This window comes from Octopus bimaculoides, chromosome 15 (genome assembly GCF_001194135.2).
Source record: "Octopus bimaculoides isolate UCB-OBI-ISO-001 chromosome 15, ASM119413v2, whole genome shotgun sequence".
NCBI lineage: Eukaryota > Metazoa > Mollusca > Cephalopoda > Octopoda > Octopodidae > Octopus > Octopus bimaculoides.
In genome coordinates, this window is record NC_068995.1 from 45474455 (window position 1) to 45488349 (window position 13895).

At 34.2% G+C, this 13895-nt stretch overlaps 1 protein-coding gene across 2 annotated transcripts in view; it reads right to left on the reverse strand.

Moving 5' to 3' along the window:
* Nucleotides 1-2510: 2510 nt before the first annotated feature.
* The window catches only part of LOC106880849 (heterogeneous nuclear ribonucleoprotein K), a 26721-nt gene continuing 15336 nt past the window's right edge, over nucleotides 2511-13895 (reverse strand). The window contains exons 5-15 of one of the 2 annotated variants that reach the window (XM_014930982.2): nucleotides 12941-12984; nucleotides 11307-11379; nucleotides 11088-11219; nucleotides 10833-10961; nucleotides 10513-10691; nucleotides 9428-9604; nucleotides 8507-8553; nucleotides 8312-8394; nucleotides 8148-8222; nucleotides 7867-8036; nucleotides 2511-3913 (exon numbers count right to left, since the gene is read on the reverse strand). In XM_014930982.2, the coding sequence (XP_014786468.1) occupies nucleotides 3886-3913; nucleotides 7867-8036; nucleotides 8148-8222; nucleotides 8312-8394; nucleotides 8507-8553; nucleotides 9428-9604; nucleotides 10513-10691; nucleotides 10833-10961; nucleotides 11088-11219; nucleotides 11307-11379; nucleotides 12941-12984 (1137 nt within the window). In that variant the 3' untranslated portion in view covers nucleotides 2511-3885. The remainder of the gene's footprint in view (nucleotides 3914-7866; nucleotides 8037-8147; nucleotides 8223-8311; nucleotides 8395-8506; nucleotides 8554-9427; nucleotides 9605-10512; nucleotides 10692-10832; nucleotides 10962-11087; nucleotides 11220-11306; nucleotides 11380-12940; nucleotides 12985-13895) is intronic. The other variant, XM_014930984.2, reaches the window with a different exon arrangement.

Consider the following 13895-nt stretch of genomic DNA (forward strand, 5'->3'; position numbering starts at 1 on the left):
ATATATATATATATATATATAATGTGTGTGTGTATCCGTGTGCGAGTTAGAGATGAGCAGAAGACAAAGGGACTTGCATCTGCTGACGGCAAGATGAACAGAAATGTTTTATAGCGGATACAAGATAGATAAGTGACGAAGGAAGCGATCTCTAATAAATTTGGGCAAATTCTTATTTTGCATCAGATTATTACACCTTTCCAGTCAAGCACCCTAATATTTATAATGTATCTAATGCTGTTTAAGCTTATCTCTACAGATTTTCTATAGAAATTAGAGCCAGCACCGAAAGTTACGACGTTTCGTATACGAATACGTCTATGTAAACAATGTGATCGAAAATGTAATGGTGTAACCTATTTTTCTATCTTCAATCGCATTGTTCACATAGACGCATACAAATACGTCTAAGTGCTGGCTCTAATTTCTATAAGTCTTTAGATATCTTTTGTTTAATATCTATATAAGGGTTGATAACAGGCGGTGAATCCAATCGCAGAAAACGTCTCAAATACCTATCTGTGTAAGCCAATCTTGCATCGCCAGTTCGTAATCTTCAGTGAAATCTTGTTCAACCATTGAGCTATTTCAAGGACTATGGGAAGTACTACCCAAAAAACCAGCTCAAAGTCTTGCCAACACCATGGAAAAGTGGATGTTAAAATAAAACACTTAGGCTGTCTGCTCATCATTTAACCAGTTTTCCATGCTGGAATGGATTGGTCAGTTTCACAGGAACTAGCAAGCTATATGACTGCACTAAGCTCTGTCTGCTTTAGCATAGTTTCTATGGCTGGATGCTCTTCCTGATCCCAAAAGCTTTACAGCATACTAGGTGCTTTATATAAGGCACTAGCACTACTGAGTAACTTGCAAAACACCTCAACTGAAAGGGAGTGATTTTGTGCCAGGTGATGAGAGATCAAATTATGATAGTGACAAACAGGTGTCTTGCTGTAGAGGAGATACAAGGTAACCCCAAGTGGAGCATGTAGTTGGTGAATCAACATTCATGTAGCCACTCCATGTACAAGTGTTGACTGTCTGTTATCAAATACCTAGAAGAAAATCTTTCAACTATTTCGAAATGCTAAATCAAATCCAAACAAATTTCATGGAAAATTAATGTTGATACACCAAAATATAAAAAAGGGCCATCAGTGGCCCTTCTTAGCCAGGAACGGAACAGAATTCCAACAAGTTTTTGGAATTGAAAATCGCCAAAAGCTACAGTTCTTGTCATAAGACAAATGATAATCCACAAAAATCAGAGCCAGCTGGAATACACGGGGTTGGCCAAAAGTCAGCCGACAGTAAATCAAAACTCCATAAATACTATCTATAATTCTGTATTGACTCGAATGGAAAAATGTGTCACTCAAGGACTTCAGTTTGAACAATTTTCATGATTAGAAAATTACTATTTGTAAATCTCATGAGAGATATTCAGCAACAGTACTTTGGAGTAAAGATTGTTTGCCAACATAACATGGCAGCCCTGGTTTAGGATGAATGTTGCTGTAATTTAGCCGCAGGAGACATCGTCTCCAGCTGGCTATACGACATGATCTGTTTCCTTACATTTTCGAACAAGGGAATCTAGCAGATCGTGTCATATAGCCAGCTGGAAACGATATCTCCTGGGATTAAATTACAGCAACTTTCGTTCTAAACCAGGACTGCCATGTTATGTTGGCAAACAATCTTTACTCCAAATGTTCATGATGTTTCATAATTAGTCATTTAGTTGTTAAACATAAATTAATCTTAGAATCAAATGGTTTTGATTTACTGTCAGGTGACTTTTGGCCAACACTATGTGTTCAGTGTACATTATTATTAGCTACTACAAAATATTTGGTACAACAGCAGACAGATGATTGATCTGAGATGATGTAGAGACAGAACTGTGTGTGCGTGTGTACATATATGGATGCCACGAAATTCTGTTCAGTATTTCAACAAACAGGAGCTATGTGCCCCTTGGTGGCTCATCAATATTCTTTCCATAAAGTAGTTCTCCACAATTTACTATTTGACCAAATCTGGGTAATCTGATTCCAGGAATACGAACACTATTGTAGTGTTGTAGTCAATATGAAAGACTCAAACAGCAGCTACTCCCTATATAGCCCAGCAGAGTGGTGACTGCAGAGGCTAATGGAAACAGCTGCTAAATAAACTTCACAAATGGCTCAAAATTGTTATATATATATCGAAGAAAAGAGTAAAGGGATAGGATTAGTTGAGAAATATTAAGCATTTCTTCAATTTACAATGTAAAGAGATCCAAAATGTAAATGAGGGAAACATCTGGTCCAGTACATCCTAAGCCCTGGAACAATTATAATTTTCAAAAAAATGAGGGGTTTGACTGTGTTTCAAGGATTGATAAAAGGATATGGGAGTAATATGTTCCAATATTGAGCCAATTGTACAACAAAATAGTAAAAAAAAAAAAAAAAAAAAAAAAAAAAAAAAAAAAAGGTAAAAAGAAAACCAAATCCATATTTTATGATATATATATTCTGAAACCAACTTTTATTAACACCAAATCTGCCAAAACAGGTGTATTCACAAACCTATGTGTACGCCAGCTGAAACAATATTTAAAAGGAGAGAACACCCCCCATGCCCCCCTTCCCCTCCTCCCTAGTTGGCAGCCTCAGGTGGTGGTTAACTACTGCAACACATGGAACTCACAACATTAACTAAATCAAGTACCTAACAATGAGATCCATACACATCAGAATAATGGGCGGCAATGATGAATATTAATAATAATCATAATAATAATAATGCTTGCTCTGGCCATTTGAAGTTGTTCCCCCATAGTTCTCCCTTTTTTTTCTTTTTTTTCTTATATATATATTTTCAATGAGAGGAATGCTAAAGTTAATGAACATGAAATGAAATATACAAATGTGACAGAAACAATGTATGAGTGAGTGGTGTATGTGCATGCATAGTTTGGGGGATTGTTTTTTTTTTGTTTTTTTTGGTTGGGGGTATGTGTTTGTGTGTGAGTGTGTATATATAGATGTATATAAAGATATATATATATCCATATATATACACACCAGTGAGTTGACGGATATTAAGTTACTCAATAAGACAAAAAAAAAAAGTGTTCATAACTAAGAATCAGATAAAATTTTAAGTAGTGCTCTATATAATATGCATGTATGTGCATATGCTTTATATATGCATATATAAAATACATGTATACACATGAATATACACCAGATAAACTGAGGTCAGTGAGGTCCAACTGACAACTGGTGATGGTGGTGGTGGCGGCAGGGGGGAAAAAAAAATTAAAAATTAAAATGTGATAAAGAAAATTCCGCCCATGTTTAGGAAATTGCTTTTTTTTCTCTTTTTTTTTTTGCCTTTCCAACTAACAGCTAAGATATAAAAATAGGCCCTCTACTACCATTAGGATCAATAAAATTAGGAAGTGCAAAGGATAGATGCTGAAATACATAGATCACTATAAAGAAAGAAAATGGATTGAAAAGAGCAATGTGGGCAGCAGTGTGCAAAGTGGCGGCATTGCCATTATTAACATGTGCCATAAGCTACAAAAACAGCTATTGTACTCCACATTGAATATACAGCTGCCATCCTACATTTCTGCACCACCCACATAGTAGACATGTTGCCTTTTCTTTTGTTTTTTTTCCCCATTTTTATTTTGTTGTTGTAGGCATTCTTGCCATTCATATTAACTGAATCTGACTGTTGTATCTTTCCAAACCAACCCCTTTTAACTAAATTTGTTTGTTTGTTTGTTTTCTGTCCCATCCCAAAAAACCACCCAGCCCTTCTTCCTTCCAATTTTGCCAGCTTCTGCCCTGCTAGAGTTGCCATGCAGTGCAGGCCTCAAAATTTATCTGAATATTTCCGCACACTGAAAACAAAAAGAGGAAAATGATTTACTATCAAAAAGACAATAATGAAATTAAGTCATTTTCATCAATAAATTACAAAGAAGGAAAAAAAAACCTACTAGAATTTATATAAAACATAACCTGTAATTACAAGAGAGAGGCTGGGATAGTTAATCTAGCCTCTCCACTATTATTGAATACAATAGTACATTTAACTATATAAAAGGATGGCAGTAAAGTTTTATGCTAAAAGTGAATTAGTTGAGATTAAAGGGTAGGGAAAATAAAAAAAAAACATTAAGTGCAGTTGATCATGGTATAGTGTAGGAAGTTTATAAGAGATTAGTCTACATGTTTTAGTGCATTTCCTACTAACTAGGTGGAGCAATGATGTAGATACACAACACAATGAACAGTAAGTATAGGCTTTTGGGTTAGAATCAACTAAATAGTTTTAGAATCCTTAGAAGATCTGAGAAACAAATGTGAAAATAACTTCTCCCACAATTTTGTCAACTCTGTGGGTACTAACAAAAAGTATTTTCATTATGAGCTAAGATTATTCCTATGTTGTAACTAAAAATTCTCCTTTTCCCACGATTACACACAAGTTCAATAAATGCTGTCAGTTAATTCAAAGCTATTTGATTTTTCAGGAACATAGGAATATCAGCTCACAATATACAAGCATACATGTCTTTGAAGTTAGCTACTTATATATAATCAAGTACATAAAGCAAAACTAAATTAAACAGAAGAGAAAGTGTCTAATGGTACAATACGAAAGGAAGTTTGCAGGAATTGAACCCTTGAACTTTGTAGTCAAAACATGTTGGTAAATGCAATTACAGTAAATTGTCTATGAATTAGAGCACAACAACATAGTTTTAGAAATCGGATGTTCCAACAACTGGACATCACAAAACAACCATTGTTTTGTCATAGTAGCAATAACCAGGTTATAACTAGATACGATTTTTATAATATTCCTAAGAAGTTCGGAAAGAAATCTAGTTGAGTAACTACACTGTGGATGTAGTCTCTAGGATTGTGCTAATCTATCAAGTTGTATGTGAAAAGTCATGTTAAATATTTTAACCCTTTTGTTACCAAATTTCTGTTGCAATACGCTGCCTGTTCCATTTAATTTTGAAAATAAGAGATAGTATCAAAAAAGGTTAAAACCAGTCAGAGTTTGTTTGAGAATGGAAATTAACAGAAAAGCTATTTATGTCTGAACAAAACACAAAAAACTTTCTGTTTAGCCCAGTTGCTAACTTCTTATCTAAATATCCAACACATTAAAATTCTATTAAGCTTTACTTATTTTCATTTACCAACTGATGCCAAAGATTCTACAAACTGACACATCTGCCTAGTTTACCAAAACAAATTTTCAAACTGAGTCACCTGTCTGGAAACACCTGTAACTCAGTTTCCAAACTACAAAAATATCTCCAACAAAATAAATCAATGCATTTCATTTCTAAATCAACAAGAACTAACTATTTAGCAATAGAAACCATTTTCTGGAATATATGAGTAAGAAAAGGGAAATTGTGTTAGAAAATGTGTTTTTTTTTTTAGCATTTATAAGGGCAATGAATGGTATCCCTTTGTGTTGTCATTTCAACTTTTTGAGTTTGATTAGTCAAAGACTGGGTTGATTTAATGGGTATTATTGTACTCAGTAAACAAAAACAAAAAAAATTCTGAAACAAGAACCCATTCTGGTTTATAATTTCAAGAAATTTACTTTTCCCTTAAAATCTTGGCTGTTAAGTAAAATAAAATAAAAAAAAACTGTCCTCAAAATGACATTTGCTAACAACTGACTGTGGTCAAACTTAAACTGGAAATGAACACTTTCTATTTGGTTGCCATTTACATCCAGGGAAGCAAAAAAACAAAAACCAGGCCGCTATGAAAGAATGTGCCATATAAGAGTTCCAATGTTGCAGAATTGTTCTTCAGCGAACAACTGTTATTATCCTGGCAGAACCGTTGGCATGCTGGGCAAAATGCTTAGTAGCATTTTGTCCGCCTGTCCTTACTTTCTGAGTTCAAATTCCGCTGAGGTTGACTTTGCCTTTCATCCTTTCAGGGTTGATGAAATAAGTACCAGTTGTGCACTGGGGTCGATATAATCGACTTAAACCCTACCCCAAAATTTCAGGCTTCGTTTCTACAATACAAAGGAGTGTTATCCTGCAATTCATGTAACTTAACATTTCATACTTAAGTTTCCCATCAATGCACAACCACACTGACAGTAGCTGTTGTAGATAATTTTTATTTCAGCTATGTATGTATTTATATTTCCTGATTAAAATACTTCCTAAAGACCTTAATTAGAATTTATCTCCAGTTTCAACACAAACCTAACACAAAGGGCAACAAATCACAAGACATTTAATCAACACGTGTATTTATTTATTATTAACTTTGTATGTCAAATCAATTATTAGAATATAATAGTTTATACCAAGTACGCATGGGAACTTTCCTAAAATTGAAATCTAAAATTTAGGAAGAATTCTAAACCGATTCCGACAAGTTGCTTCAGCTTTCACCGTAATTTCAGTCTGTAAACATGTCATGCACATTTAAACATTTCATTATTTTACATTAAAAAAATATTAAATAAAAATTAGTTTGTAACATGCCAATCACAGTACCAGTTCTGGATAGTGGTTATAACAATAGTAGTAGTAGTAGTAATAATAATAATAATAATAGTAGCAAACAGTAGTAATAGTAGTAGTAATGACAATAGTAGCAGCAGCAGAAACAGTAGCGGAGCTGAAGGTTAGCAAAGCAGCAGTGGTGGGCAGCCATCAACAAGGGATCCAGGAGGAGGGGTCAATCGAATGAGTGGCAGTTGTGAGGGAGGGGAGAAGAGGACAGGGATGAGCAAGAGCTGGTGTTGCTGCTACTTACATCCATGGTTCAGGAAGATAATGATTCATTGTTCTCACACTACACAACAACAAAATTCATTAGTCTTCCAGACCATGGGTGCCAAAGGTTAGTTACAAGCCAAATCCCATCACCAATGTCTCATGCACATCATCGATAATAGCCACCAGATGCCACCCAATGCTAACCAAAAAAAAGCCTAACCACACCCATTAAACTGGTACCATCAAAATTTTAAACCTAAAGCTACTTTGTGAAAAAGTAATGGCTACAACAAGAACATTAAGCTTTAGAAGAAACACTCCCTTACTTCACAATGTAACACAATAACACACATTTAGATTTTAAGAAATAAATTTGATTTACACATCTGTTACTAATTTTTTTATTTTATTTAAAAGACATTTAAACTAAAAATTTAGATTCCAATAAAGTTAATAGATTTTCTAACTTTATAAAAAAAGATTTCAATAAAACAATGCTTTGTTTTTTCCTTACATTGGATAAATGAGAATTTGTAATTCTTGTTACCACTCTTATCTTAGTGCTTGGTTCTTCTAAAGGTGTTCAGATTGAACCCAGACTTCTCTCTCTCTCTCTCTCTGGCATATATTATACATTTTGCTAGCTTGCTAAATAAAAACTATACTAATTTATGCTGTGTAAAACCTAAATGGACCAACAATTAGACAAAGATGCAATTATCAAATTAACCAAATAGCAAATTCCTTTTGATATAATGTATCAATAATCAAAGCTTTCCTACGAGAGGATGGGAAATCAAGTGGCAACCATTCTATAGAATTAATTCTTCGTGCACTGGATTTACTTTTAGTAAGAAGTAAAAAAGTTTTAGTGTCACTAAAAAAACAGGTTAGTACATGTGAGTAATGGAAGACGAAGGTACAGATAGCTAATACAATTTCTAATCAAGGCATTAGTGTCTCTTTTGTTTACAACCAACAGAATGCAATGCAATGAGGAATAGAAGAGAGGAAAGAGGAGAAACAAATATGAAGAAAAAGACCAAGTTTTTGCCTGGCACTCAACTAACCTGCTCTGCAAGAGAAATTGTGCAGCATCAATTTGTTCTTGAGTTCCTGTGATAGTAATTATCCGATCACTGGAACCAGGAAGGGCTTCATCTATAACCACTTGGGCTCCAGACTGGCGCCGCACATCAGTAATGCGAGTTCCACATCTGCCAATAATGGCACCAGCAAGCTAAATGGAGGGAGAAAGAAAAGGGACAAAATCCAAAATTACACATGATTCTTTTTAAGAGTAGTCTAGCAAAATTTTTAACTACAGCGAAACTAATGGAATGAAACTTACCTCTTTGGGAATAGTCACTTGTGTGGTTGTAGTCTGTTCCATACCAAACATCATCCCTTGATTTCCCATACCACCCTGGAAGAAAAAAAAAATAGGAAGGTAATAATAATATCTCAAAATATTTTATCTGAATCACCACAAAATTAATAGCTGAAGTAACTTACCATACTGTCTTGGGCAAAGTTTTGCTGGCCACCATAGAAACCTTGGCCACTGTTTCCTCTTGCAGGATTGCCAAACCTGTTATCTGAAAGGGGAAGGGGGGGAAAAAAAGGGAACATTTTAGGAAAATGTTGATGAAAGAGAAAGTAATAATGCTGAAAAAGAGTAGAGTTTGAGAGAGTCTACAATTGACCTACCTCCTCCACGCCCGGCACGAGCACCCATGCTGCCATTCATGGCATTCCTGAAATTATTGAAATATTTGGCCGATTAATATTTTTAAAGTACAGGTTTGAAATAAATGTGGAACTAGAAATGAAATAATAGCTACAACATGGAACATTATGAGATAATGAGAAACTAATAAAGTATTTACCATGCAGAGAGACAGAGAGAGAGAGAGAGAGAGAAAGAGAAAGATTTGATGAATTAGATTCAATAAAGAGATTTGCAGAAGACAGAAATATATTTAGTGAGTTAATGCCGTCTGACTCAACAGAATGAAGATGTTAGAACTGCTTGGTGCAGGAAAAAGATGTGACTACGTTTACCTTGAGGTGAGTGATATCATTAGAAGAGAGTATAATATTGATTTTAATTGTGAAATAGGAATTATAATGAGGAAAGAAAACAATAAAACATTCTTCGAATAACATTTAAATCCTAATTAGGACCATCAGTGATACCTCTAGACAGAAATTTGGGGAGAGCTAAAAAGGGAAGCTAAGCCTATATGCTATTTTGTGCACGTTTGCCTAGGACAAATAACTCAATCCACAATTAGAACACTTAAGGCCACCATCAACTCGTAAGTGCACAGCTTCAAGAGAAATTGGGCAAATACTGAATGAAAAGGCAAAAAAATCAACAAGCTTTCGAAATAAACTTAACCACTAAAAGTAATAAAATGTGATGAAAATTGGATTGTTGAATTTGTTTTGTTTTGTTTAAAATATCATTGATTAGTTTGCAAGTTTTTTTTGTTTGTAGATTGAACTTGGCTACAGAATAATTTTGACAAACTTACAAATTGTTCAAGAGGAATAATCTAACGATGGTTGGGGCCCTCTCTAGAGGTATCTCTGCTGCACAGCACTAGTATGATAGAGTGTTATTACCTCATTCCTCCAAGTTCTTGCAGGCCATCATCTCTGCCCCCACTGCCACCGCCACCACTGCCATAGGGGAGAGCAGCACCCATGTTGTTTCTACCTCCAGTTAGGCTAGGTAGTCCACCCCTGCTCATGGAGCCAGACCCTCCCATGCCCATATCTCCCATTCCTCCAGCAGTACCTCTGAAATTTTCACAATTCAGACTTATTTACAGCAGAATCCAAAAGTTTGGAGTTCAAATTTAAGCATTTCAAAGCATGAAATATAGAGAATGAAAATCATTGTTTATATAAAAATTGCCAAAAATCAGTGGCCACAAACTAGTTCACATCTACATATAAAAACTATATCATAAACTGATATTACCTTAATATTGATAAGAGTGAAACTTCATTAATACTTAACTTACAATAAAGAGAAAACAAAACCTAAGAAAGAAAAAAAACTGGAGCCATTTTAATTTTTCAGAGAATCTAAGTCAATATTCTAAGATATAGTATTACTGACACAAACATATGTTTATGTATCTTTAGGAGATTTTGCATTTCTCTAATATGCAAATATCTTATGAATGGTTAGGATAGAGCTAATGGAAATTAAATCTATGGATCAAAAGCAGTGGTTAAGGAATTATGTTTTGATCAAAGGCTCACTTTGCTAATAGCTTCGTTTATTAACACTACACTTCTTAATTACACTAATGAAGTTACTCAGGTGTGATGAAGAACAAATGAATAAAAAAAAGGGAAATAAAAATGATACAATGAAGAAAATACTTCAAATACTTGATGAAGGGTTAAGAGATGAAATAATGAAATAAATTTTTAAAAATTAACATTTTTGTAGTTTATACATGAAATAAGGACAAGGGAATTATTTCCCTTAATTTTCAGGCAAGTCAACTAAATGGGTGACTTAATAAATATATGAATTAGGGAATATTTTATGAAGGTATGTTTTTCAAATGCAGCATTTAAATATGAAAAGTGATCAAAGATCTTAAGCTTCTACATACTACAGTACTTTAAAAACAATGCTATTTATGATAGTATCTTAATTATTAATATATAAACCTGGAAAGTTAACTTACCGTCCTCTTATCTGTGGGCTCATCAATGGAGAGACACCTCCTCGTGGTGGTGGTGGCGGGGCACCCCTAGGTAGTTTACCACGGCCCCCCTCTGCAATGGTGTAACCACCATAGTCATGGGCGTAATACTCATCATAATTGTGTGGATCATATGGCTGGTTAACTCCTTTCGGTGGTGCCTACAGAAGATGGAGAGACCATTATACACCAACTGTTGCCTGTTCCTCACACCATGTCATTTACTTTACAATGTATTTGAGAAGAGTTCTGAAACATTTACTATAATATATAATGAAAAACGTAAAAAAATATTGACTTACCATTTCCAAAAGCTCATAAATAACATTAATGCAAGCTATGACCACAGGAGGTCGACCAGAAATTGCCACAACACGATCAGTGGACTGGGCACAGCAGGTTGAGTACACCTTGATGTTTGCTCCAGTTTTCTGAAACAAATATTTGATATTTATAGAGATATGTAAGAAAAAAAAACTTCAACATTCAAATAGGGTTAAAATGCAAGAGAACAATATAGACACTAAAGAATGAGGAACACAAAGAAAGATACACACCTCTCTCAACTCTTTGATCTTAAAACCAGCTCTACCAATAATGCAACCAGCCTGGCTCTGGTGAACCAATATTCTTATTTCACAGTCATATTCATCATTGGAGAACTGTTTGTACTGCAACAGAGATTGAGCCTTAGATTTTTATCTCAATAATAACACAGAAAAGTGAAGCTTCAATATAGACAATATTTTACAAAAGACTACATGAAATATACATACATCTTCAAGGGATGGTATAATGTCTGCCAAACAGTCCAATGCTGTATCTATGTCTGCACCAATTGTCAAAATTCTGTAAAATGTAAAAGGGATTTGAAATAATTATAGCTGTAGAAAACAATGTAACAGTCAAGATGTCTTTTATTTAAAAAAAAAATTAAAAAAATAAAAATACCAATTTACTAGACTGGTATGCAGATTAATAACTAAGTGCATAATCCATCTGAATGTTCAAATGGATAAAAATAAAATAAAATAAAATAAACTAACTGACTGTCGTACTAAATGTTCACGATATGCTGTGTAGATGAATGAACTACAGTTACTTAGTTACTGAAATCTAGTTGTAACCTTTCAGCAGCTATATCATCTAGAGACCTTGGAATTTAGTCCTTACAAACATTGGAGTTTATTGTTTAACAAATTCATATTATGTAGATATATATATGTATATATAAACCAAACGGTATTTAAGACTCTGAGCTGTGTCACATTTCATATCAAGCTGTCTATTAAGTGGGAATGGTTAAGTGCAGAAGAAACCCAAAGCTTAGAATGTAATGAATTAAATTACTAGAATATTAGCTTTGATAAATTAGGTCTTTGACAGTGATGATGTTTTCCTTTAAGTGACATGAAGCAAGTTCTAATAAATTAGTAAATCTCAAAAGGAAAATAAAATATTTATAAATATACATTAATACTTTTTTTTTTTTTAATTAAGAAATATAATTAAGCAAGGGGAATTTGGAGTATGAGAATTTAATATTAAAAAAAAAAACCATGAATAAGATGAAACTAAAAATAAATAAAAAACCACTAAATACCCAAAGTAATTGTTAGGCTGTTTAAACCCATGCCCTTTCATTTTTAAGCAGAGATCTCCACTGATACAGAACTCAATGACTTAAGAATAAATATATACAACTATCTTTACAATTCACAGAGCACATACAACTTTTCAAGTGTCATCCACTAACTTGGAGGATAGTAATAATAGCTGCTGGTTTAACACTTCCATATTAAAAGAAAACTATATTAGAGTTATGATAGACATCTAAATTACAATATGAATTGTATAAAAAAAAAAAAAAGTCAAGTTGTTGATCACTTAGTGAATTGCAGTAGAAAATAGAAACCCGTGATGAAAAAGCAAATAAACATTTTTTTTTTTTTTTAATATTTTATTTTTTGAAGCTGTAACAAGGAACTATTATGAGTATGAAGTACCCAATTTTAGATTTGGTCGTTGACTGGGAATCGTTGGGTGGGATGGACTGAATATTAATACATCTAGCAGGGAGTAATGCAGATTCCAAGTTATTGAGCTCTGTATGTGGTTATTTCCCAAGATCCTAACTAGCTAGCTACATTTACTGGGTATAAGAGAGAATATGAGAGAGAGAGAGAGAGAAAAAGAAATTTAGAGGGTGACAGAAGAGTGGGAAAATAAATTTAAATAGAAGAAAAAAAATAAAGAACTAAAGAGTGAATGACATCAGATAAGTTTTGAAAGGGTGGGAAGAAAAAAATGTAAAAACAGTGTGGAGAAAAAAGAACTTACAATGGGCTTTTAACATTATGAAACAGTTATTAATAAAATGTGTAGTAGTACAATGCAGTAGGGTGCATACCGTTCAGGGCCGGTGCAATCGGGCACTGTAACACTTGCTTTGAACTGCATCATGGATGGACGGACGGACGGGCAGGGATGACGTTCCGTGGGTCAGGGATATTCAGGGTCAACAGACGGGCCATTGGTGGACATGGAAGGGCAAGAAGAATGGGGCAGGCAAGATATATATAACAAAGTATTACTACCAGAAATCTTCACAATGGGCATAAAAAAGTAATATAAATGGAATCCATACATTCATTGAACAAGTCAACTTCAACGGGGCTGAAATTCTGTGGAATAAAAACTGGAGGCATTAGTTAAGACAAACTTGCAGTACTGAGAGATACTTGCAGGGAAAGTCTTGTTTTCCCCTATAACGTTCTGACTAGTTCTCTTTCTCCTCAATTCAGTTTTTCCCTTCTTAGAGACAGACAGGTTCCCGGGAATGGGTTATAAAAGAGAAAGGAAGCTGCTTTGTTCCTGAGAGAGAGAGAGAGAGTGAGAGAGAGAAAGAGAGAGGGAAAGTTACATTTCCCTCACACATATCTTCACAATATCAACTGCTGGCTGGTCAAATTCAGCTGCCACTGATAAAAAGAACAACAGTGCAAAGCCTTACGTTTCAGATTGGGGGAACATCCCAGTCAACAAGCAGAATTTGAAAAAATTTCTTTTTATAAATAGTTTTTTTTTTTGTTCCATAGTAATAAAACATTCTTGCATGCATGGTTATGTTCAAAGAAATAATACCTAAAAGGAATAAAGAAGGAGAATTAGCTATAAGTTAAATGCACCTCCATCTTTTGTGCAAGATTGGGGTTACTTCTCGACCCCTTTTCAACTCCTGCTTAACGTTTCAAGTTTTTATAATCACTATAGTCGGGTTCAGATGCTACATTTATCGACATGCACTGGAAGTCCAGTTTGGGAAAATAGCTATCATCATCAAAAGTTCAGGAGTAAGATCATAT